The sequence below is a fragment of the Pyxicephalus adspersus genome, chromosome 12 (genome assembly GCF_032062135.1).
Source record: "Pyxicephalus adspersus chromosome 12, UCB_Pads_2.0, whole genome shotgun sequence".
In the NCBI taxonomy this organism is placed as follows: Eukaryota; Metazoa; Chordata; class Amphibia; order Anura; family Pyxicephalidae; genus Pyxicephalus; species Pyxicephalus adspersus.
Window position 1 is genome coordinate 49,305,456 of NC_092869.1, and position 23,293 is coordinate 49,328,748.

Here is a 23,293-nt window from a genome sequence, read left to right on the forward strand (position 1 = left end):
TCGATAACCAACAAAATGGCGGTGATATACAGAGCGGCGACACTTCCGGATCCGGGTTTACACAGTAAGTGTCCCTTGTACCCGCCGATGGGAATGAGAGGTGTGAGGGCCAACCGAGGAGAAAAGTAAGAGAAGAGTCTTTACGGTGTGGGCAGTATACTGTATTATGATATCTATATTGTAAGGGAGGTGTATATGCTGTACGAGGTGTGTAAGGGGGTTATATAGGGGACGTATATGGTGTATGGGGGGTATATAGCGATGTGTGTGCCGAGTGAGGCGCGTGGGGGGTTGATGGTGTCGTATTAGGGGCGTGTGGGGGGGGTGCGTGCCGTATTAGGGGCGCGTGGGGGGGTGCGTGCCGTATTAGGAGTGTGTGGGGGGGGTGCGTGCCGTGTGAGGCCATATATGGGGGGATAAAGGGGACGCACCTGCCGTATACGGGGGGATAAAGTAGAAGCGCCTGCCGTATATGGGGAGATAAGGAGGAGTTGCCTGCTGTATGAGGGGCACATAGGGGGATGTGCCTATTTGAGGGGTGTGTAGGGGGACTTTTGTGCCATGTGAGGGGCACGTAGGGTAACTTTGTGTGAGGGAATCGTATGTATGGGGTTTATACTGAGCAGGGTCTCTATAATGGGAACATACAGGGCTAATTGGGGGTTCTATAGTACATAGCACTCTGTCCCCCTCCCTCTCTGTATCTTTTTTTAGGCCTCGTCTGGACCGGGTCTTCATTCGCAGGTTTTTTGCTCTGCAGGCTATTCTCTTCCCACGATGGACAGCTCAGAATACACTGATGTTGATGACATTGCTGACAGTTGCCCTGACAGGTGAGTGACCCCCATACCTCTGGGTACATAGAATGGGATGGATGCTGTATATATGGGGAGCCATTGCGCGAGTGAGGGGCAATAGGCACCAACCTCTTGTGGTGTTTGTAAGATATTGAAGCCAATATTAAACTCCATGCTGTACATAGACTTCATTGTTGTGTATTGGTGGCCTAGGACAGGCCGGACACTGATCCCTTATTGTGCTCATCCTACTGCCCAGCGTTTGACCACCTGTCTACCCGACATCCACCATTCTGCTGTGTACTCTGCCCAGCCTCATCTTTCTGTCCAACCTTCCAACATCCTTTCTTGTTTTCTGTCTAATCTTCCACCATGTTGTCATGTCATCTGGGCAGTCTAACACTGTCCTGCCACCCAGCCTGGTACCATCTTTCTGCATCCTCTCCTCCTTTCTTAACCTTCCACTATCCTGCTGCCTGGTCTAGTACCGCTCTTCTAGCACATTCTGGGAGTTCCCCGCCTATATTGTGGTGAAGCAGATTTGGTGTTTTCTCTGGCATAGGAAATATGTTTTTCACAGTCTATTTCTAATTCTGTACAGGACAGCTGGTCATTTACCAGATTGGTATTCTGCCCAGTCAGTTCTATGGTGTTCTGTCTGATCGAGACCTTTCCGGATTTAGGAGGCTGGCAGTACTGTCTGCAGCTCTGATCGTCATCATTTCTATGGTGAGTTTTATCTTTCGCTATCATTTTATCTGACGAGAGAGACTTTGTTATTCCCATTATTCTTCAGTCTGTCCGGTAAGGTCTTCTGTGGTCTTCAGACTGAAGCCTGCTGCCAAGACATGTAGATAAATTAGCTCTGTGTATTATCTGCCATCAGGAAGTGGAACAGGAACCCAGGTGTATGTAATCTATATGGTGGGCTTTAATTGGTTGTGGAATAGTTTGTGGTTTTGGGTATTTCATGGCTTGTTTTGTCTTCTAGCTGCGCAGCGCAGAGCAGTACATTAGTAAGCTGGTCTATGTGAACTGTCGGAAGGTGATGACACAATATCTGCACCAAATTTACTTCACCAGACAAGTCTACTACACGATGAGTGTGGAGCACAGCCATGTAGATAACCCGTATGTGTGTGTGTGTGTGTGTGTGTGTGTGTGTGTGGAGGGGTCACTGTATGTGTGTAATATTCCATCTGTGGGGAGCAGTGTGTGTGTGTGTGTGTCACTGCATGTGTGTAATATTCCATCTGTGGGGAGCAGTGTGTGTGTGTGTGTGTGTGTGTCACTGCATGTGTGTAATATTCCATCTGTGGGGAGCTGTGTGTGTGTTTGTGGAGGGGTCACTGTATGTGTGTGGGATTCTGTCTGTGGGGGGCACTGTTTGTGTGTTGGCCTTGGCATGTTTTGTGTGTGTGTGTGTGTGTGTGTGTGTGGACAGCAGAAGGCAACCCTGACTATTTTTAATTTTTTTTTCCCAGAGATCAGAGAATGACACAGGATGTGGAGCGTCTGTGCCGAGAACTCACCAGTTTCGCTAGTAAAATTCTTACTACACCCTTCACACTTGTCTATTACTCCTATCAGTGTGCCATCAGGTTAGTGCATTACTCCAACGCAGGGGTCGGCATCCCGCAGCTCTTCAGCCTCCTTGTTGTGGCTCCCTTCTGCCGCTGATGGGGGATCCCTGATCCTCAGGTAGACACTGTGGAAGAGGGGGATTCTCCTTCGGTGTTCTAACAAAAAAAAGCCTTACATCTCACCCAGTACAAACCTTTATATCTCCTAAACAGTATGTTCTACCGACTTGAAATTTTCAGGGTACACAGGGGACCCTCATAGCTAGCAGTACGCCAAATTTCATCTCGCCACCCTAATCAGCTTTCAAATTATTGGGGTCATAATTATAAAAAAAATAGTGAAAATTGAACATCGGGGCTGCTGTTTTAAAAGTAAGTGTGTCTAGAAGACCGAAGTTAAATTTGCATCGCAAGGAGCGACTTACATAGCAAGCAGGTGCGAACCCCAAATTTATACCTACCTGTCACAAAACTAGAAATGTCATACTACACTACCCTGCCCCCTTCCCTACTTTGAACCCCAATGTCTCTGGAACAGGAAGATGTACAAAACCAAAAAATGTAGGTGCAAGTGGGGGATACCTGTGACTAACACCCCCTCACATTTCATCGTTAGACCATCATCAGAACATAAAGAACTCTGCCCATCAAAAAAATCTACCCTGTTACACATTGCTGGAGGCTTCTAGCACCGTAACCCCAATTTCTCTGGAATGGGGGGGGTTGGGTACAGCTAAACAAAATTAGAAGTGCAGGTGGGGGACACCTGTGGCTAACCCCCCCCTAAAATGTCAACACTAAGGCATCGTCAGAACTTAAATAACTCCCCCATCAAGAAAATCTACCCCGTTACATTAGAAGCCTCCAGCTAATGTAACAGGATGATACGTTAGAAGATGGAAGCTTCTAGTGGCCTAGTTCAGTGTTTAATTTATTTGAAAGTAGGCCTACACATGTACACTGCACTTCTGTTTGTTGTATTCTGTTGTTGTAAGAGGTAAAATAAAAAAAAAAAAAAAAGATTAAAACTTTTAAAAGTTTATAAGCTGTGTTATGTTTTTTGGCTCCAGACTACTTTTTTTTTTTTTTTTTTTTTTTGTGGAAGAGGGGGCAAAATGGCTCTTTTGATAGTAAAGGTTGCCGACCCCTGCTCCAACCAATACACCATAACCTGTTTTTGTCATATATTATCAATATTTGTGAATAGTTGTTTGTGTCCCTGCCTCTCTCACAGTGAGATTTCCCTGCAGTAATTTGTGCCTCTGCCCTCACTTGGCAGTTTGCTATGGCAGTGCCTTTCTCTTCCTGACTGCTGTCATGAGTTTTACACTGTTGTTCGTCTCTCCCTCCAGGCACGTTGTCTTGGTGTCACCTCATTCTCACTCACCTGATTCTGCACTCTCATGTACCCCCCATATTCAGAACAGTTTCAGGTCCTGTCACTTTAATCTACACAACATCTCCAAAATCTGACCCTGCTTGTCCTCAGAGACCACCAAACTCCTTGTACACGCTCTTATCTCTCGTCTGGACTACTGTAACCTCCTCCTCTCTGGTATTCCACTAACCCGACTCTCTCCTCTACAATCTATTATGAATGCTGCAGCCAGACTCATCCATCCTTCCCTCCGCTCCTCTTCCGCTGCATCTCTTTGTAGTTCTCTTCATTGGCTTCCATTTCACCTTAGAATCGAATTCAAGCTGCTGTGCTTTGCCTTCAAATCCCTCCACAGTTCTTGTCCCACTTACCTTCTGTCTGTCTTTTGAAACTTTCACTACTTCCCACCACTTCATATGTTCCCTAATTATGTGTTAATTCCCCGACTCCTAGATTGTAAGCTCTTTGGGGCAGGGTCCTCCCCTCCTGTGTCACTGTCTGTATTCGTCTGTCATTTGCAACCCTATATTTAATGTACAGCGCTGCGTAATATGTTGGCGCTATGGAAAGCCTGTTTATTAATAATAATATTAATAATAATATGACACTGCTCTTCCTGTTGTTGTAAATTTAAGTTGATAATGTTCTCTTATCCTTTTTATTCTTTTTTTTTTTTAACAGTACGGGCTGGATGGGTCCTGTGTCCATCTTTGGATATTTTGTTATCGGATCTCTGCTGAATAAACTTCTAATGGGTCCAGTTATCCCAAAACTAGTTGAGCAGGAGAAGTTGGAGGGTGACTTTCGGTGAGTGTAGATACAATTCCTATATATCAGGTGAGTGTGGAAGGGAATTCTGCCAGCCAGGTGGGTAAGGGGTTTGGCGAGGGTGGGTAGGGTTCCTGCTATATGATGATGCATGGTGTTCTTGCCTGTTAGGAGAAGGTAAATAGCTGAGGGTATGGCGGGTGTGGAAGGATTTCATTTCATTGAGATGCGTTGGTAAGGGATCCAGTGAGTGTGGATGGCTTTTTTGCCTGTCAGGTAGGAGAAAATGTGAAAGGGGTTCCTGCGAGTCTAGTGAGGACTGAGAGTGAAGATGGCATTTCTGCATGTCGGGTGAGGAGATTTGCTGATTGTGAATGTCACCAGTTCTAGGGAAGACAATAGCATTCCTGCCTGAGTCGGGGTGAAGTGAAAGGCCCAGTGAGTGTGAATGCCATTGCTGCCTGTCCATGAGGAGCCCAGTAAAGGTGGATGGCATCCCTGCTTGTTGAGTAAGCAGTGCATTGAGTGTGGATTGCATTTCTGTCTTTCAGGAGAATATGTGAGAAGACTGGTGAATGGGGATGATGTTCCTCATGTTGGGTGAGGATACAGTAAATGAGTGAGATGTCTGGTGAATGTGGATTGCATTCCTGCCTGTTGGATGATGTCTGAAGGGTTCTGTAAGTGTGAGTGGCATTCCTGGCTGTTCATCTTGCCTAGTGTGGAGGTGTGCAGAAGCAACTGAGATGGCCTGTGTCAACGTTAAACTGTTTGGGTTTTCTGAAAATAGGTTTGGTAAAAAGTAATTCCAGGAATGGTGAACCCCAGTAATGTTAAGTCACCCCAGTAACATAATTTCAGTAATAGTAATTCCCAGTAGTAATAAATTGCATCTATCACTTCTCTCACTTTCCTCTGCAGTTTCAAACATGTACAGATCCGCGTCAATGCTGAAGCCGCAGCTTTCACAAGGTAAGAGTTTTTAATTTGTCTTCTGATAATGGGTTCAGAGACAAATTGCCTCCCAGGGCTTATAAATCAGAGGTGATCAACACTAGCCAATTAGATTCCTAGTTTGACATTTACTGGCAATGAACATTGTATTCTGATACTTTAGGCCAGGGGTCGGCAAACTTCGACCTTTAAGCCAGATATGGCCTAGGCGGTAGTTCGTTCCGGCCTAACGCCTCCTGGCTGATCCGGCCTAATGCAGGCAGGATCAACCAGGGGGCGTTAAGAACTACCGGCGTCCGAGGAGCCTTAGGAGCTCTGGTGCCGCCCCCTTGCAGTTGCTCCACTATTTACCGCGGCCGGCGTTGATACTTCTGCCGCCGCGGTAAATATGGAAAGCTCCCTGAGGGTAAATCCCTCTCCTCTGCAATGCATACGGAGGAGAGGGATTTCACTTCAGGGGCGTTCCCTTGTGGTCGGAGGAGCCATTAGGACGGGTCCAGTCTAGTGTGCTCCCGCATACCCCATAAATGGCCTAGTGGCCATAAAACTTTGCCGACCCCTGCTTTAGGCAATCACACAACTTGTCTTGGTGGATTTGTAAGGAGTAGCTGAAGATCTGTGATACTCATCATACATACCAACCTTTGACAAGACCCTGTTACTACTTTTTTCTACAATGTGTCATGTGACTACACAGGAGGGAGGCGTGACACTGCCCACATCACTCCAACCTGCCCCCTGTACCTGCATACAATGACAGTATGACTGATACTTCCCAGTACTCCTCCCCAGCTCTCCCCTGTCTGTGTCATATGACTCTAAAGAGTCTGTGTTCTTTTCCAGAGCTGGCTCTGTGGAATACGCAAGAACAGAGCGCCGTCTGAAGTGCCTCATTGCAACGCAGAAAGATCTGATGTACCAGGAACTTTGGCTGTCTTGTAAGTACAGAAGTGGGGTAATGGTGTTTAAGGTTTGTTGTGAATCCCGGCTATGGTCAGACAAGTGAATAATTGCTGAACTCTCTTACTGACAGTTGGAACAAACACTTTTGATTATCTGGGTGGAATTCTGAGTTATATGATTATCGCTATTCCCATCTTCTCTGGAGTGTACAATGACCTGAGTGCTGGCGAACTAAGTGAACTCATCAGCAAGGTGACCATTTAACTCTCCCACCCCCATCAAAAACATTCACACCTGCTTTTTTCCTCCTGTAATCCTCTATTCTCTTCTATCCCTGTTTTCACCTGTATTGTTACTAGTCCTATTGTATATCTATTCCTGTTTTTCTTCCAGACCCCTTGCTTTTCTTGTTTTTCCTCTCCACCCCATTTTTCCTATTATAGTGGAACTAATTTCATTAGTAGGTGGTGAACTTCTGCCATAATCAGCAAGTATGCACAGCATGTTCCCATGTGCTTAAAAAAAAGCCACCGCTAGCCAGGGATTTATTTTATTTAACATTTCATTTGGAGTTTAGATACACTCCATCAATCTTGTTTACCCTCCTTCCTTTTTCTGTATCCTAATACACCCCCTTCTGTATCCCTTCACCCTCCTTGCCTGCTTTCCTTCCTTTTTTACACTGGGTGTCTCTCCACAGAATGCATTTGTTTCCATCTACCTGGTTAGCTGCTTCAGTCAGATCATTGATTTATCCAGCAATCTGTGTGACGTGGCTGGGTATACACATCGGTGAGTGTGGAAACGGGAGGGAATGTGGTATTCGTTCTATGTAGGAGGGACCCTGGCCTGTGATCGTGATAATTGAGTGTGATATGTGGGATTGACTCTGGCTGATTATAGTGTTGGGTGAGTTTGATATGTGGAATGGACTCTGGGTGAGTTTGATATGTGGAGCGAATCTGGCTGATAATGGTGGGTGAGTGTGATATTTTGGAGGGACTCTGGCTCATAATAGTGGTGGGTGAGTTTGATATGTGGAATTGACTCTGGCCAATAGTAGTGGTGGGTGAGTGTGATATGTGGGAGGGACCCTGGCTGTTTATAGTGGTTGGTGAGTGTGATATTTAGAGAGGGTCTCTGGCTGAGAATAGTAATGGCTCAGTGTGATATGCGGAAGGGGCTTTGCCTAAAAAAAGTGGTGTGTGCCACTGTATTCGTCACCTAGCTTCTGTCAGGGATTGCAATACAACGCCTATAAATTATGGGCAAGGCGAGGTATTGAGAAATTGAGTGATTTGTTGGATAACACCAACTGTTTATTATCGTTTAATGTCCTTAGGGCTAAGTTTGCCCTCCCCTCACAACACTTTCTGTACTATTTACTGGTCAAGTCTGTTTTTTTCCCGCAGCAAGGCACTTATACCATACCGCCTATACCTCTTCCTTTAGGTTGAATGCTGGGCCCGCACACATCTTGACATTCCTTGACATTGAATATCATATATCCACCCGTTATTATTGGAAGCCTCTTTCTTGGCCAAATGGGCTGATTACTTACGATGCCCATATTCTGTCTGATATGTTGGAACTATTCGGAGGCTAGCTGGTCCCTTGTCAGAAAATCTATTGTTAGTGAAGTGTGGCGGGAACTGCAATTTAAAATTATCCATAGAGCGTATTATGCGTTGAATCTGCAGTTTCACTCTAGTGTGGTGGCTCAGAGAATAGTGGCTTCCCCTAAGTGTGCTTTTCCACTGGCTGGCAATTACTGCCTTTTGGAAATCAGTTTTTCGATATATTGCCTGGGTTACTGGACATACCCATTCTTTGTCACCTCATTTGGCACTCTTTCATAGAGAACCATCCTCTAGTGTGGCTTTTGGTTTATCTAAATTTGATCATCTTTGTCTGCTGGCAGCTAAAAAAGCTATATTGAAACAATGAATGGAACCCCAACCTCCCACATTGACACAATGTACTAATTATTTGCAAACCCTCATGTTCATTGACAAAACTAAAGACACCAAACATTTAGACACTCACCCACAAAAGTTTTTTGCAACGTGGATGCAATACTTACAGTATTCTTTACCTCCGTCTCAGCTGCAGGCTGTTATAGAAACTTTTCGCCATATGATTTGGTGTGACTTGAGGGCTTTGGGAGTAACTAGTTAGAGATTTGTTTGACGTAAGGGCGCATGTTTATCTGTGGGAGGGAAATGATCTAAAAATCCTATTTTCTCTTATATTTTCCTTTGTAAAGCGATTTCTTGGAAGGTAGAGGAACAGTCTACCGATTGTTCAAGGGTATATCTTAGTTTTTTGGGACTTGGTTTTGTCCCCTGGTTATGTGGTTATTTTTCTAGTTTTTCTATGTATATTCGGTCACTTTTATAAAATTAAAAAATTAAGGGGCACAGACAATATTTTGGGATGTATTTCATGTCTGCAGTAATGTTATTTGTGTTAGGGTCTTTTTGGGGCCCGTTACACTTCTCTTTTCTTTCTGTTTATCTTTTTTTTTGTACTCTGCACTTGATTATATTGTATGTCTTTTTTTGCACTGTCTTCTTTTTTTACTGTATTTGTTTTCTATTGTCTTGCCATCAATAAAAAAAGATATTTAAAAAAAAAGTGGTGGGTGAATGTGATATGTGAAAGGGACACTAGCTTATCACCGTGGTGGGTGAGTGTGATATGTGGGAGGAACGCTCTCTGGCTGATAATAGTCGTGAGTGTGATATGTGGAAATGACTCTGGCCTAAAATAGTGGTGGATAAGTGTGATATGTGGGAAGGACCTCAGCTGATTGTAGTGGTGGGTGAGTGTGATACATAAGAAGGTCTCTGGCTGATTGTAGTGATGGGAGAGTGTGATATGTGGAAGGGACTTTGGCTGATAATCGTGATGGGTGAGTTTCATATGTGGTAGGAACTCTGGCTGATAACAGTGGTGGGTAGGAGTGATATGTGGAAAGATCTCTGGCTGATAATAGCGGTGAATGAGTGTTATATGTGAAAGGGACTCTGGCTAATAATAGCGGTGGGTGAGTGTGATATGTGGGAGGGACTTTGGCTGATTATAGTGTGTGATATGTGGGAGGGACTCTGGCTGATGATAGTAGTGGGTGAGTGTGATATGGGGGAGGATGTTTCGCTACTAAAATTCAGTGATTTGTATCTTCTTAGGATTGGGGAGCTGGTGGAGGTGATGATAAAGATTTTACAGGAATACAAGGGTTCAAGTCCAGATGAAGAAGAAGAAGAAGATAAGTGTGTAGTGTTCTTCTTTATCAGAGAATCTGTATGTGAGATGCCATTACATGTACATATTTGGGTCTCTATTCCTGACATTCCATTCTATGTCTATGTATGCATATATAATATGCACCCATAACCAAAATTCGACTTTTTTATGATGTTTTCAACACCTGGCATTTCACTATTTATATATATATATATATTGAAATGTCCATACCTACCTACATACCATACATAGTGGTGCTTGAAAGTTTGTGAACCCTTTAAAAGTTCTTTTATGTGAATGACCTACAAAATCAACTTTTTTTCAAAAAAATGACAACAGTAGTTGAAGCAAACCTTGTTAAACAAATATAACAAAAGGTGTTATATTTGGTCATGTATTTTTTGAAGAAAAATTCTTGCATAACATGCTCTGAGTATATGTTGTCAGTCGCTTGTTCAGCAATAACTAAAATTAAACATTTGGAGTACCTGTTAATCAATCCTGCACGTCAACTTGGTATCTTGCTTTATATTTTTCCACAACATTCTCGTTGGTTTTACTTGGTCATTCCAGAACTTTTCTTTTATTTCACTTTTAACTATATTTTGGTAAACCAAGTTGCGTGTGTCTTTCTACATGACCCACTGCCTCCTAAGATTCAGTTCACAGACAGATGTCATGACCTTTTCCTTTAGAGTTCTCTGATATAGTTCAGAATTCATTGTTCCATCAATCATGGCAAGCCATCCAGGCCCAGATGCAAACCAGAACACACCACCATGTTTCACAGATGGGATGCTGGAATGACATGTTTTTCTTTCTCCAAATCATTAAATTATCACTTGCCATGCAGAGGGTCTTTTATTGCTGTTCAGTGTTCTCCTCATGGTGGACTTATAAACATCAACACTCGCCAATCTGAGCCCGGACTTCAGATCTTTCAAGTTGTAGTTGTGTTTGATGGTTGACCATGTCAACCTTTCAAGCTTAATGGGTATCAGCATCTCTTTTTACATCTATATTCAGGGCTAAGATATATAGATATTGAGGGTTGACTTGACACACCTTTATCTCTATATTCACATACATGACCCAACATTGTTATCTGTATAGGTGGATTCGTCCATACCTGAAATTGATAAATCTCACTTCTGCCATTACCAGGTCCTCTCCAGAGAAGTCACAGCTTGGGGATGCTGTATTTATTGTGGATGATGTAACAATAACTGCTCCAGGATCTGAGTGCACATTGGTGCGAGATCTCAGTCTACATATAAGTGAGGGGAGCAATCTCCTGATAAGTGGAGAAACTGGCAGTGGAAAATCTTCCATTTTGCGTGTTCTAGCAGGACTGTGGAAGATCAAACATGGTAAGTCATAAGTCACTGTATGTGTGAGCAATAGACTCCACTCTTCTGGTCTTTCTGTCTCCTGCCCTCCCTATCACCTTTAACTTTTTGTCTTCTCCTCTCTCACCATCTGTCACGGGTTCCTTGTCTTTCCTTGTTTAGTTAAATAGACTTGTATTGAGTTCTGTATCCTACAGAGGTTTCATCTTTTGGTTGTTAGCTACATTGTCTGGACAGCTGTATTTGGTTACCTCCCTTGTTAATTTGCCACTGATTGCCAGTCATGCCTCCATCTTGTTCCTGTGAGTGTCAAAGACAGTCTTCCTTCTTGTGTTTTCACGTCTCCCTTTTCCTCTCTCACAAGTTTATATACCTCCTTAGGTCGGGTCTCTGTCTTCACTCAGTTTGGTCCTCATGGTGTTCTTTTCCTGCCACAAAAGCTATTTCTGAGTGATGGAAGCCTGAGAGAGCAGGTGAGGCTCCCACATATTTTGTCTCTGCCTGTATAGAAAAGCGAGAGCCGTCTGCAGTGCACCTTTTGCTGGTGTCTTGCCTTGCTAAGTAAAGCATGCAATAGCACTTCTAGTACTGTGTACAATATGGCAATCATGTGTGCCCTGCTACTGTACTCACAAAGTGTTTTCTTTTTTTAGGTCATCTACCCACTGAAGGAAATATACCCAAGTTCAGGTGAGTTATCTGGGGTTAGGGTTAGTATGCTGTTTGACTTCCATCAGCTGCTGAATTGTCTGGAAAAGTACAGTGATGACACATCCCTGGAAAAGACCTTTTTCTTGATTGGGAGGAGATACTGTGACACATTTCTGTGGGGAAAGGCAGTATAGTGGCACATGTGCATTGCATTGATACATATCAGGGTATATTGATTCATTGACTCTCTGGAGAGAAAAGCAGTGCAGTGACATATCTTTGAAAAGGGAGGCAGTGCAAAGGAAATCTCAGAAGTTTCATTGCAGTTCCAGTTGGAGGGACACATCTTTGGCGCCTGTGGTGGTGTAGTAGCACATCTACAGAGAGGAAGGCACTACAGTGATATATCTGTGGAGGCAGAGAAGGTGCAGTGGTATATTTCTTGATGGAGGGGGACAAATAAATTATTCAATTCTGTTTCTGGTGGGGGAGGGGGGGTTGAACAGTCACTTGCCTTGCAGGGGGTTTTGGAAAGGCTCTACTGAGATACATATTTCCCACACTTCTTTTCTCCATCTCAGGTCGGATGGATGATGAGAGAATCCTCAGATCACTGGATATGTCAGGCCTGGTAAGACAAGAGAAACCCTCACATTTACTGCAGTGAGGAAAGTGTGGTGGATCTCCTTCTGGCTCCATTCTTTAATGTGCTGCAAACACAGAGTAATTACCACCTTTACCTCATTCACCAGTTAGTTCTCCTAGCTCGTATACAGGGGGGTATGGAGGCCTACATCATACTGGTTGTCTGATATATGATGCCACGGGACTCCCTCTATATCTTCATGTCATTTTCTTTGTGACAGACATCTCTGGTTAGCAGGACAGGGGGTCTGGACCACGCAGTGGACTGGAACTGGTAAGCCCCATTACATCCTTTTTTTTTGTTTGTTTACATGTGGTGTGATTTGGCCCGTTTGTATTTACTATATTTTTACAGGTCAGAGGTTCTGTCTCCTGGAGAAATTCAGCGTTTGGCCTTTTCTCGCCTTTTCTATCTGCAACCTAAATATGCAGGTAAGATTAATAATTGCATATCTGTGTTGCATGTAGGCTGTAGTAAGTGGAACCGGCCAAAAGGGGATGTCTGGACGTGATTGGTCTCATTCATGGAGCAGGGTCATTCAAAGGGTTGAGATGGTCCTGTACAGAGTCAGCTTTATATGTTCTTCAGACCTTATCAGCACACCTGGCATTGTATGGTGATTGTGAATGTTCACTGTAATTAGTCAGAAAAGGACTGTGATGCAATGGAGGCAGGGAGACTGTAATTTTATTTTTTTCTTCAGTTTTCAGATCTTTTTTTCTCTGTTTTACTTTACTACTGGTTATAGTATAATCTGGAGTAGTACAAAAGTTTGTATCCTTTTTTGCAGCTGATTATTATTTTAACAGCTGTCACATCCCTTTTTCGATACCAATATACAGACAAACAGGAAAGAACATAGGACTTTTCTGGCAGCACTTAAGAAACAATAAATCATATATTTCTAATTTATTAACAAACATTTTCATCTCAAACAGGAAAATAACAAGAAAAGACATGGGTTCATTTGGCAAAGAAAAATATTTAAATGTATTCGTTTGAACAACATCAAAGGTGCAAACCACATCAAAAATCAATCCCAGAAACACCAAACAGGTGATTTTTAAAACATATTTAGTCTAAGGCATCCCTAAGCCTGTATAGGCAGGGAAGTGCCTTGCTTGCTAGACAATCAGTTGTCTAAGAGTTGCAACAGGTATGAGAAAAAGGTTCAGTAGTCTGCAGCCCAATATATACAATGCTATTATAATATTTTATAAAATCATTCCATCTCTGTTATCTTCTGTTTACTACTTTTACCATTTATTTGTGTACATAATTTTATTAACTTCTTACACAATATTTTTTAATGGTTTCCTTTATTACCTGACCTATATATACAATGCCATTAATAATATTTTATATAATCATTCCATTTCGGTTAGCTTTTGTTTACTACTTTTACCATTGTTATAGCATACACTCTGATATTGTATCTGATATTGGAATATTGTCATATAAATATTGGGTTTATAGAATGGTTCCCTTAACCATTGTTCTTTTTCATTCTATTGTACAGTTGCTCTGACTCTCTACACATATCCCCTAAAGAAGCCTTCTGGCGAAACGCTTCAGGCTGCAGACTACTGAGCCTTTTTCCCATAACTCTGCAACTCTGTCAGACAACTGATTGTCTAGCAAGCAAGGCACTTCCCCACCTATAGAGGCTTAGGGATGCCTTATTGATGTGATTGATGTGATTTGCACCTTTTGATGTTGGTTAAACAAATACATTTAAATATTTTTCTTTGCCAAATGAACCCGTCTTTTCTCATTTATTTTCCTATTTCTGAAGCATTATGGGCTGGCAGATCCAAAATTGATAAGATAGTTAGTAACTTCTTCCACATTGTACTGTTGTTTTCACCTAAAACACCATAACATTTATTATCTTAATCCATTTAAAACCGCAATATAAAAAATTACATCACCATATTGGATATAAAATTCCAAAGCAAATGGGGAATGGACTTTAGCCGAGATATTCTCTACACAATTCACAAAATATCAAACTGCTTCCTCAGAAATAAGATTGGGTTATAGAAAACATTGATTGCAGAGTTTGATTAACAAATACCTTTGATTCCACGTGTCTTCCGTTGTCTGGGGGCCATTCTCACACCATTGGTTTGTCCTCTTTGGTTAGAAAGCTGCCGGTAAGATGTTGGTGTTTTTTGATGTATATCTTGACTGTAATTTGAAAAATTGAATGGTTGAATATTGTATAACTATTTATATGTAATATGTGGGTGTCTAGGTCTCCTGAGGAATCAGGTTTGATATTACGCGAAACGCGTAGAGAATATCTCGGCTAGAGTTCCCCATTTGCTTTGGAATTTTATATCCAATTTAGTAATGTGATTTTTTGATATTGCGGTTTTAAATGGATTAGGATAATAATTGTTATGGTGTTTTAGATGAAAATGTTTGTTTTAATAAAATATTAGAAATATATGCTTTATTGTTTCTTAAGTCCTACCGGAAAAGTCCCATGTTCTTTCTTGTTTGTCTGTATATTATAATCCGGAGTAGACCAAACTGGCTAAACACTGAACCTAGCATATTGAAAACCACAGCATGTTGTATGTGTAATGCAGGAAATAAAATGCTGATGTTCAGATCCTTAGATCCAGGGGTTCACATCTTCAGATGCCCAAAGGAATCACTTAGTGTTGCAAGTGCAGTTGTCACTGTGGGATCACCTGGAGAAAGCCTGTGTGTCTTTCTAACCTGATTACTTTAATATACTCTTGGTGCTGTTCCTGTTTTTCAGTGCTGGATGAGGCAAGCAGTGCACTCAGCGAGGAAGCAGAGGCAGAGTTATATTCACAGTGTACCCAGCTAGGAATGACATTGATTAGCGTTGGACACAGACGCAGCTTGCAGGAGGTAAGAGACCCCAAAGTGTGTGACATAATAGTAAGTGAATGCAATGTCTTAAGAGGAATGTGTGGCAGCTTTTTTAATTTTCTATAATTGTAAGATGAATATGAAATTTATTTTTCTAGCTTACAGGAGGAGCCCCTTAGTTCTGTTTTACAGTTTTTGACCTTCCCTTACCTCCCTATTGGACCTGTAATTTACAGACCTCAGTGAAGTATTCAGAACATTGACTCCCCCTATTCCAGTCTGTTTTAGATGGGGCTTGATGTGATCTGAAAAAGACAATCCAAAATCAGACTGCCTCTGCTGTGCAATTTAGTTAACGCACAGAGCTCTGGGAATCATTTGTCATGTATTCAGTCTTTCTTTATCCTCCATTGAGGGTCAGAGAATTCTAATATTATTGGGTTATAGTGCAGGCTGATAAACCTCTGCCATTATGGTTGATAACTCTTTAAGTGAGGGTAAAGGTTCAACAGAATTTTGTGACTGCTATCTGTTCCCACTTTTTTTTTTATTTCCATTTGTGTTGTTGAAGTTCATGTAGTTTGTTTGGCTTTCTGTTAATCCTTCTCTGTAGATCTCCTTAAAGTGGAATTCAACCCATTTTACACTCACCTGTCTCTGTTCTGTCACGGATGCTGCAATTGTCTTCCCTTTTCTCTTGCTTACTTTGCCCATCTTGATTGTCTGGGCCAGAATAACATAACCTCATTCAGTCCTGGCAGCTGCAGGAGGAAACCAAAATGTTTGGGTGTCCTCTGGGTCTGTTACCTCAATCCCCTGGCTTTGTTCAAGTTTTCCTGGACTACTTTTGGGTTTTCCCAGATGACCCTGACTTGTCAGAGTATTTTCTTCTTATTCAAAAAAAATTAACATTCTTCAGTATTATTATTTTTTATTTTGGTCTGTAATTGATTACATGGGCACTGGGGTTGTTGACCAGAATACATCCACCCCCTTAGTGAAACGTGTAGGTAGCAGGATGGGTTTCTAAAACTGACTTAGCTTATTCCTGGAATGGTGACAGATTTTGTACACCTGTCACATAGAGGATGAGCATAGGATTCCCTGTAGACCTATTGTAAGAACATTTCAGTCCTCCCTATTGCTAAAATCCTCACTGAACTTTGGAGTCCACTGGCCCCCACCTAGGTGCCCACAGGCCTGGTCAATCATATCATTTTGGGAGATTTTGACCTGACCTCAGTCTAGTTGTACTAGGTTAACCTTCATTTGTTTCACTTGTTTTAGGTTAAGTTGGTTTATCTAAAGGGCTTTCATTTAGCCCAATTACTCAAGAGTAAGGGGAGCCTAACAGATTTATTACCATTTTTCTTCATCTTATCTCAGATGAATAGTTTTTGGGGACATTTGAAGGGGGAAGGGGACGAAGAAAACTATTATACTCCGGAGAGGGGTTGGGTTGTTTGGTTGGTGGCATTTTTTTGTTTGATTTTGTTCTGATGTTTTACTTTGTCTGTAATATGCTACGTCTTTGGTCAGGTGACAGAAGTACATACTTAACTCTGTAACAAGCACAGAAAGCTTATGTTATTGCAATAATTATTATTGCATTGTTTGAACTATGTAAACTTAATAAACATTTGCAAAAAAAACTCAAATTGCAAGCAGACAGGTTGTTTGTTGCAGAAGGGACTGGCATTGTCTCTTGGGTAATAGAATAAACATACCTTCACAGTTTTCTAAGTACACTCCTTCTCCTTGCTCCAGCACTAGTGCTGCCATCTTCATGCAGTCTGCTGGGTTCAGGTCTTCAGCAATCTTGATTAGCCAAGTTGGAATGGCTTAACCCCTGCATTTGCAAACAGACAGGTAGCTTTATTTTTTTCCTACATTGCCTGTCTCTGCTGCAATAAACTGCTTGCTCTTAATTTTTCATTTTTAATGTATAGTTTGCCTTAAATATATTGATTGGTATTGGCAACTAACATGTAAATTTCCTTTTACTTTGTCTAAAAACCACAATTTTGTAAAAATGGATATCAGAGCCTATGTGTTATTGACCTTTTTGTATGTTGTAGATTAAAGAAATTCCAAATTGATTATTATGGTCGAACATAAAAAAGCAACACTTATTGAGTACATTCATTTCAATGCTGTATGCTCACCGCGTTTCGTGGCACCCGTCCACTTCTTCAGGAGGAAAACAGAGTCCCATAATCAGTTCTATGAGGTCACAGTCCCCTCACCAAATTGGCCACAGAGGTCAGCAGAAAGTAGTGAGGCCGATATCTCTCTGATCAGACAAGCCAAGTATTTCCAAAGGTCACCTCACTAAATATACTGCATCTTATAATTAAATCAAATCAGCACTTTTATCTAGAAAGATTTAATTACAAGATGCAGCCTCACTACTTTCTGCTGACCTCTGAGGCCAATTTGGTGAGGGGACTGTAACCTCATGGAATTGATAGTTTTCCTCCTGAAGAAGTGGACGGTTTCCACGAAACACAGTGAGCATACAGCATTGAAATTAATTTACTTAATGAGTGTTGCAATGTATTTTAATGTTTTTAAAATTTTGTACATTTTGAGAAAATTGAAGAATTATGTTTATCGTTATTTAGTGTCAAATTATTTGCCTTTAAAGTCCCAGTACTTTCTGTAAATCCAAATAAAAAAGTAAATGTTTAAATAGTCTGCTGTGGTGAGCTGCACTCTGACCTTTCATGTTTTAAGGTACTTTTTTGAATGTTAGGGTGGTTTATGTAGTTATCCTCCCCTCCCCTCCACTTAGTTGACTGTTTGTCAGTCAGTTAAAAAATGAGATTCTTGTGTCCCATAATGATCAAGAAATGTGGATTTTTGTATAACCCTTCAAATTCTATAGTTCCCGCCCCTTTGCCCTATAGTTTTTCTTCTGTTTCATATGTAATTGAAGCAACCCATGAGTAGGAGGGGTAACTATGTTACTATGTATAGTATAGTACAGCGGTCCCCAACCACCGGGCCGCGGCCCACTACCGGTCCGCGGCGGTGTTTTCAGTGGGCCGCGAGTACATGATCCATTATTGAAAACGAAGCGGCACCCAACCACCATCCGCGGACCGGAAGTGGTCCGCAGCGGTGTTTGTATGAGATGCCGGTAAATGTACACAGTAGTCTGTGTACAAGCAATGCGAGCACATGACATGCAGCTCGATTGGCTGTCAGATGTCATGTGATCGCTTTGAAGCAGCAGAGGTGCACAGAGAGAAAAGAGAAGACGCCAGAGTATGTCTTCTCTTTTCTCTCTGTGCAATATTCCTTATCCGGAGCTTAAACTTCTTTTCCTCCAGACGCAAAGAGCGCCCCCTTGTGCTTTGTAATGACATTAAAGTGAATTATTGGGAAGAGCGTTCCCCTATATGTACCATTTATATAGGGTGATCATATCCCCCCTTATACGTCTCTTCTCAAGGGGGAATAGATTCAGTTCAGCTAATCTCTCTTCATAGCGGAGCTCCTCATTCCTTTTATTAGTTTAGTTGCCCTTCTCTGCACTCTCTCCAATTCCACAATGTCCTTTTTGTGATCTGGTGCCCAAAACTGAACTCCATATTCCAGATGTGGTCTGACCAATGCTTTGTACAGGGGTAGGATAATGTCTCCATCTCTGTGGGCTGGTCAGAAGCCTTTTATTGTGCAATCTTCCTGGAATTGGTATTCTAACCGCTATCTGATTCCTATGTCCCACAAGGAATTAATTTTACTTTGGTATAAAAAAAAATCTCTCCCCTTGTTAGGCAAACTGCGTTTGTGAAGGATTAGATAATACGTATGTGACCTATAATGTGGTTGGTAAATGATCTTGGCATACATGTAGCATGTACATAAGCTATTTTATCTCTCTACAGTTTCATCATCTGGAACTCAGAATTGGTCCTGGTGGACAGTGGGAGCTGCGACGCCTAAAGAAATCATGACTGGTTGCTTCTGCCAAATCAGTGTGACTTGCCTTACCCGGTAATAATGAATAACATCCAACAAAACAGAAAGTGATGGATAATGTACAATAAATTTTCCAATTTTTTATTAATTGCTGCAGCTATTTTTTTTTCTCTAGTTGTAGAAAAGTTGCTGTTGATCAGGTTGTGGTTGTGTGCTCAGTAGACCATGAACAGAAGGGTTCAGATGGACATTTAGTGCCTACAGGATAGGAATAGAGTTAGGATTTGGGGAATATTTTGACAGGCTGCTCTTTAAATCGATCTCCCACAGTCCATACTGAAAAAATCCCATGCTGACAAAGATCTGTTTTCTTTGCAGTCCATTTAACTGTGATCTCCCATGATGAAGTATACCACATATACCAAGCTACAGTAATCTGACCTCCCTTTAGTCATCCCTGCATATAAGTGACTAATTGCAATGGGGTGTTGTCTTGACGCAGTCAAGCTACTGCAGGAGAGGTGTGGAGTTAAAGCATAACTGAACTTAATTTAAAAATGTAAAAAATCTCCTCTGTAATAAATCAAAAGTACTTTACTGTTGGCAATCTTTTCAATGGTGTACACCGAGCTGCGCATGTTCAGCTCCGTGTATGGTCCTGGAATGACTGGGTGCTGGGAATTAATGAACTTTACTATGCATTCAGGGAATGTGTGCGTTATTTCTTGGCAGCCAGGGAATTTAATGCTGGTGCTCAACTGCCCTAAATTATTTTTTATTGCTTGCTTTCAGATTAGTTGATTGCAGTGGCTGGGTCTGGCACTGTTGGGTCCATGGCTGTTTCTGCCACTGTTGAGCCACAACAGGGACTATTGAATATACAAATATTGTGTGAAATATGTATTCAAATACTGATGTGGATGCCCAGGAATATGTACACACATTTATTTTACAGAGTTATCACATCAATCACAGCTGACCTAATAAGGTGTTCGGTGTCTGTACATATTTACAGGGCTTACACCCAGCGGACTGGAGTTGAACTCTCCATTGTATGTAAATAAATAAATATCGGGAACCCTTTACCTCTTCCTGACTGACAAAGCTAGCAGGTGTCATGTACCTTAAAGAGGGACACAAAACATTTTCTGCTCACAGATGTCTGTCATAGGTACCCTCTGTGTGCAGAAAATTCCCCAGTGCTCTATTCTGACTACTCTGCTGCTTTTTCTTGCTGGGTAAAATACAGGTGTGATGGAATTTGTGTATATAAGCATCAGTTACAGGAATTTGTTATAGTAGTATGTAGCATTTCCTGGGAATTTCACCCTCAACAAAGTTTTTTTCAGACATTGGAGTCCTCCTGGACCCCAGCTTCCACCTCTGTCTGCCCATCGTGTGCATCTTCTCTGTTCACCTCTTTTGCTTGTGTTTCGGAGTTTGTGCTTCTCAGGACCTTGGCACTGTGCTCTTGGGCTCGAGCACGCAGGGCAGCAATACTGTTCTCTCTTAGTTCTTCCTCAGAGATGGCAGCTGGGTTCTCAGCCTCTCTTCTTTCTTTCACCTCTGCGTTCGCTATTGCTGGGGCTTCTCGCTCTGACTGCTCGGCTGCCTCTAGAGATTTCTTGTGCATCCCTGCAAAGAATTGTTGGTATTCGGGTTTAGAAAATCGTCTGGTCATTGACAGGCCATCTTGAACTGAAAACGGCAAAGATAAAAAAAGATTTTAGAGAATGGAAAAACAGAGGCGCACACAGGCAGACCAGAGTCCAGGAAGCACAGAATGGTTGGCTTGAAATACAGAAAACAAAATCCCAGAAGGATTATAGCATACAATATGATTTACAAGAAGATATGGATTGTACCAAGCCATTCCCAAGCTGTGTAAGGTCAAGGGAAGAAAAGACATTGAAGGGGTTAGGTTCAGGCATGTGCTAGAGAAATTTTGAGAGAAAAGACAAAGCAGGGACACTTATTGAGTATTGACACTTAGGAGTATTGAGTCAAAACAGGAAAAAGAAGTAGAGGATATTGAATGGAAGCACATAGAGAAGATACAGGGAAGGCACGAGCAGAGAACAGTACATAGAGTTGTAAAGCAGGTTATAGCAACTGTGAGTAGGAGATACAGAGATTTATAGCAGACAGGAGACCCTCAGGGTATAGGTTAAGACATCTAGGGTACCAGGTACAGGCAGAAGAAGACAAGAGGATATTTTGAAAGCAAAGAAAAAGGTAAAGACAAAGAATACCAGGTGAGGAAAGGAAGTTGCAAACAATAGGTGCATGCAAGTAGAGGAAGTTTGAGGCATAAGTTGAGGACAGGAGAAGGTGGAAGAATAGGAGGATGGATGGGGACCCACCAGGATGTCAGAGGTCAGACAGACTGACAGCACAGGCAGAAATCTTCTGGGTAACAGTTAAGGCAGTAGGGGAAAGTAAAGTCCAAGTGAAAGGAGACACAGATGGTGCAGACAGACATGCAGTACACTTGATATAAAAGGAAGGCGAAGGAAAACAAGAGAGAAATGCAGAATAACAGATGGTGACAGGAGCTGGCAAAATTAGGAAAAATTGGCTTACCTATAGTTCTCCCTACAGTACATGCGCAGGTCAGCTCTGCCTCTCAACCCCCCAGGACTGCCTATCAAACCTTTAAAAGCGTTACCTTACATCCCTTGTAGTGTTTAGTAACAAGTTCATGACAGGTTGATCGTTGATCATTATACTATTAAAAAAAAGGGAAGGGAATCCGCGGACAGGAGAAGTAGCCAGGAAAGGAAAGTTATGGGGTAAGTATGACAACAATTTTCCATATTCCTGGCTCCTGACAGCTCACCCATGGGATGAAACTAACTATACAAAACAATAGGAAAACAATTAAAATATTTAGTCCGAAGTGCTGCTTGAAATTTAATTTAATAAAAATGTTGAATTTTTGAAAATGCCACTTTGTCGGTCTTTTTTATTAGTCTAATATTGAACTCATTCACAGCAGTGTTTGATGCTTCAGAAGTCGGAAGAATCGCCTCCCATTTAAAGTGGAATGAGGAAGCGACTTCAGTAAAAATTCAGGTGATGAATGTAAAAGCCAGTTTTCAGGCAAAATAGCGCATAGTGGTTCCTTGCTGAAAGAACCTGAAGCTCTGACACTCTTCTAGCCAAGGTCAAGAATACTGTAACCACCTTTATTTTTTCCATGGAGAACATCTCGTTTAGATGAAAAGGAGGCTTTGTTAGGACTTGTGGAACCAAGAGCAAGTCCCTGGATGGGGAAAAAGGATTTTACTGGAGGCCCTAATTTTATGTCTGTTTTCATAAAAAAGGCATTCCACCTACTTGAACATAATAATTGTGGACAATTGAACTCTTGTGAAATTGTATCCCAGACCATTGTCCAGGCTGACTGCAGAAATACACGATTTGGGTTTAAGGTGGATTTCCGTAGGGAAATCTGCTATCATCATGAACTTTTTCCAATTGGAGTGTTACTGGTTGACTCTTGATGTACTTTTAGCAGTGTCTCATCCACTGATTGAGACCCCTATTGCTAGAAGCCTTTGCCTTTCAACCAAAAGGCAGCCAATCTCATGAGATCAGGATTGGGATGTTACCAACAATCTTCACTTAGCAGATCTTTTCTGCAGAGACGATGGAATGGAGAATCTACAATCATCCAGCCATGTAGGAGAATCACAAATGCTTTTTTCACAACCTCCTTGATGTTAAACAGGGCTCCCTGTGCTAGTGCTAAAGATGGGAACACGTACAGCAGAAAAAAAATTTCATTCCACTGTAAACGTGTCCTCCATTTTATCCTTGAACTGAGGCTGCTTGCCATTCTCTGGAGAGGCCATCAATGTATAGGCTGTTCAACTACTCGTTGGTATCTGGGAAGACTGACCTTAATCCTGATTTTGCAAAGATATGCTGCTGTCAAATTGATTTTGGCTGATATCTGTAAGAGTGGAATGTTCTTTGTTCCCCTCGTTTTGCAATATAAGACGCTACTGTGATGTTGTCCATCAGAATCTTTACTTTGCTTTGGCATTGCTGAACATGCACAATGGCTTCTTGTGCTTCCCAAGATGCCATCAGCGCCAGTAGGTTGGGGTGGATCCTTGAAGAAAAAGGCCAGAGACCCTGTGCCTGATGACTCATGCAATGAGCAACCTCTTATGATTTCATCTGAAGTGAATATCATCCAGCTTCTTTGTCCCAGAGGCTGCCTCTGAGAG

The 23,293-nt window shown here is 41.9% G+C and overlaps 2 protein-coding genes across 9 annotated transcripts in view; one reads left to right on the forward strand and one right to left on the reverse strand.

Annotated features, from left to right (window-relative positions):
• ABCD4 (ATP binding cassette subfamily D member 4) lies at positions 1-19,203 on the forward strand. Of its 7 annotated transcripts, none has more exons than XM_072428858.1 (19): positions 1-125; positions 715-833; positions 1,399-1,526; positions 1,789-1,928; positions 2,282-2,398; positions 4,440-4,565; positions 5,448-5,498; positions 6,324-6,418; positions 6,514-6,635; positions 7,084-7,175; positions 9,575-9,658; positions 10,797-11,002; positions 11,363-11,454; positions 11,635-11,671; positions 12,214-12,263; positions 12,499-12,551; positions 12,633-12,709; positions 15,052-15,167; positions 19,022-19,203. In XM_072428858.1, exons 1-19 carry the CDS (start codon positions 16-18, stop codon positions 19,088-19,090), a joined length of 1,884 nt encoding a protein of 627 aa, XP_072284959.1. In that variant the 5' UTR covers positions 1-15; the 3' UTR covers positions 19,091-19,203. The 7 variants fall into 7 exon arrangements, 6 of the variants coding, with proteins under 6 accessions (XP_072284959.1, XP_072284960.1, XP_072284963.1 ...); XM_072428859.1 differs by having other exon boundaries at positions 8-64; XM_072428860.1 differs by having other exon boundaries at positions 75-125; positions 761-833.
• The window catches only part of VSX2 (visual system homeobox 2), a 27,286-nt gene continuing 23,167 nt past the window's right edge, over positions 19,175-23,293 (reverse strand). Inside the window, exon 5 of one of the 2 annotated variants that reach the window (XM_072428866.1) lies at positions 19,175-20,690. In XM_072428866.1, coding sequence (XP_072284967.1) covers positions 20,401-20,690 — 290 coding nt within the window. In that variant the 3' untranslated portion in view covers positions 19,175-20,400. Of the gene's footprint in view, positions 20,754-23,293 lie in introns of both variants that reach the window. The other variant, XM_072428865.1, reaches the window with a different exon arrangement.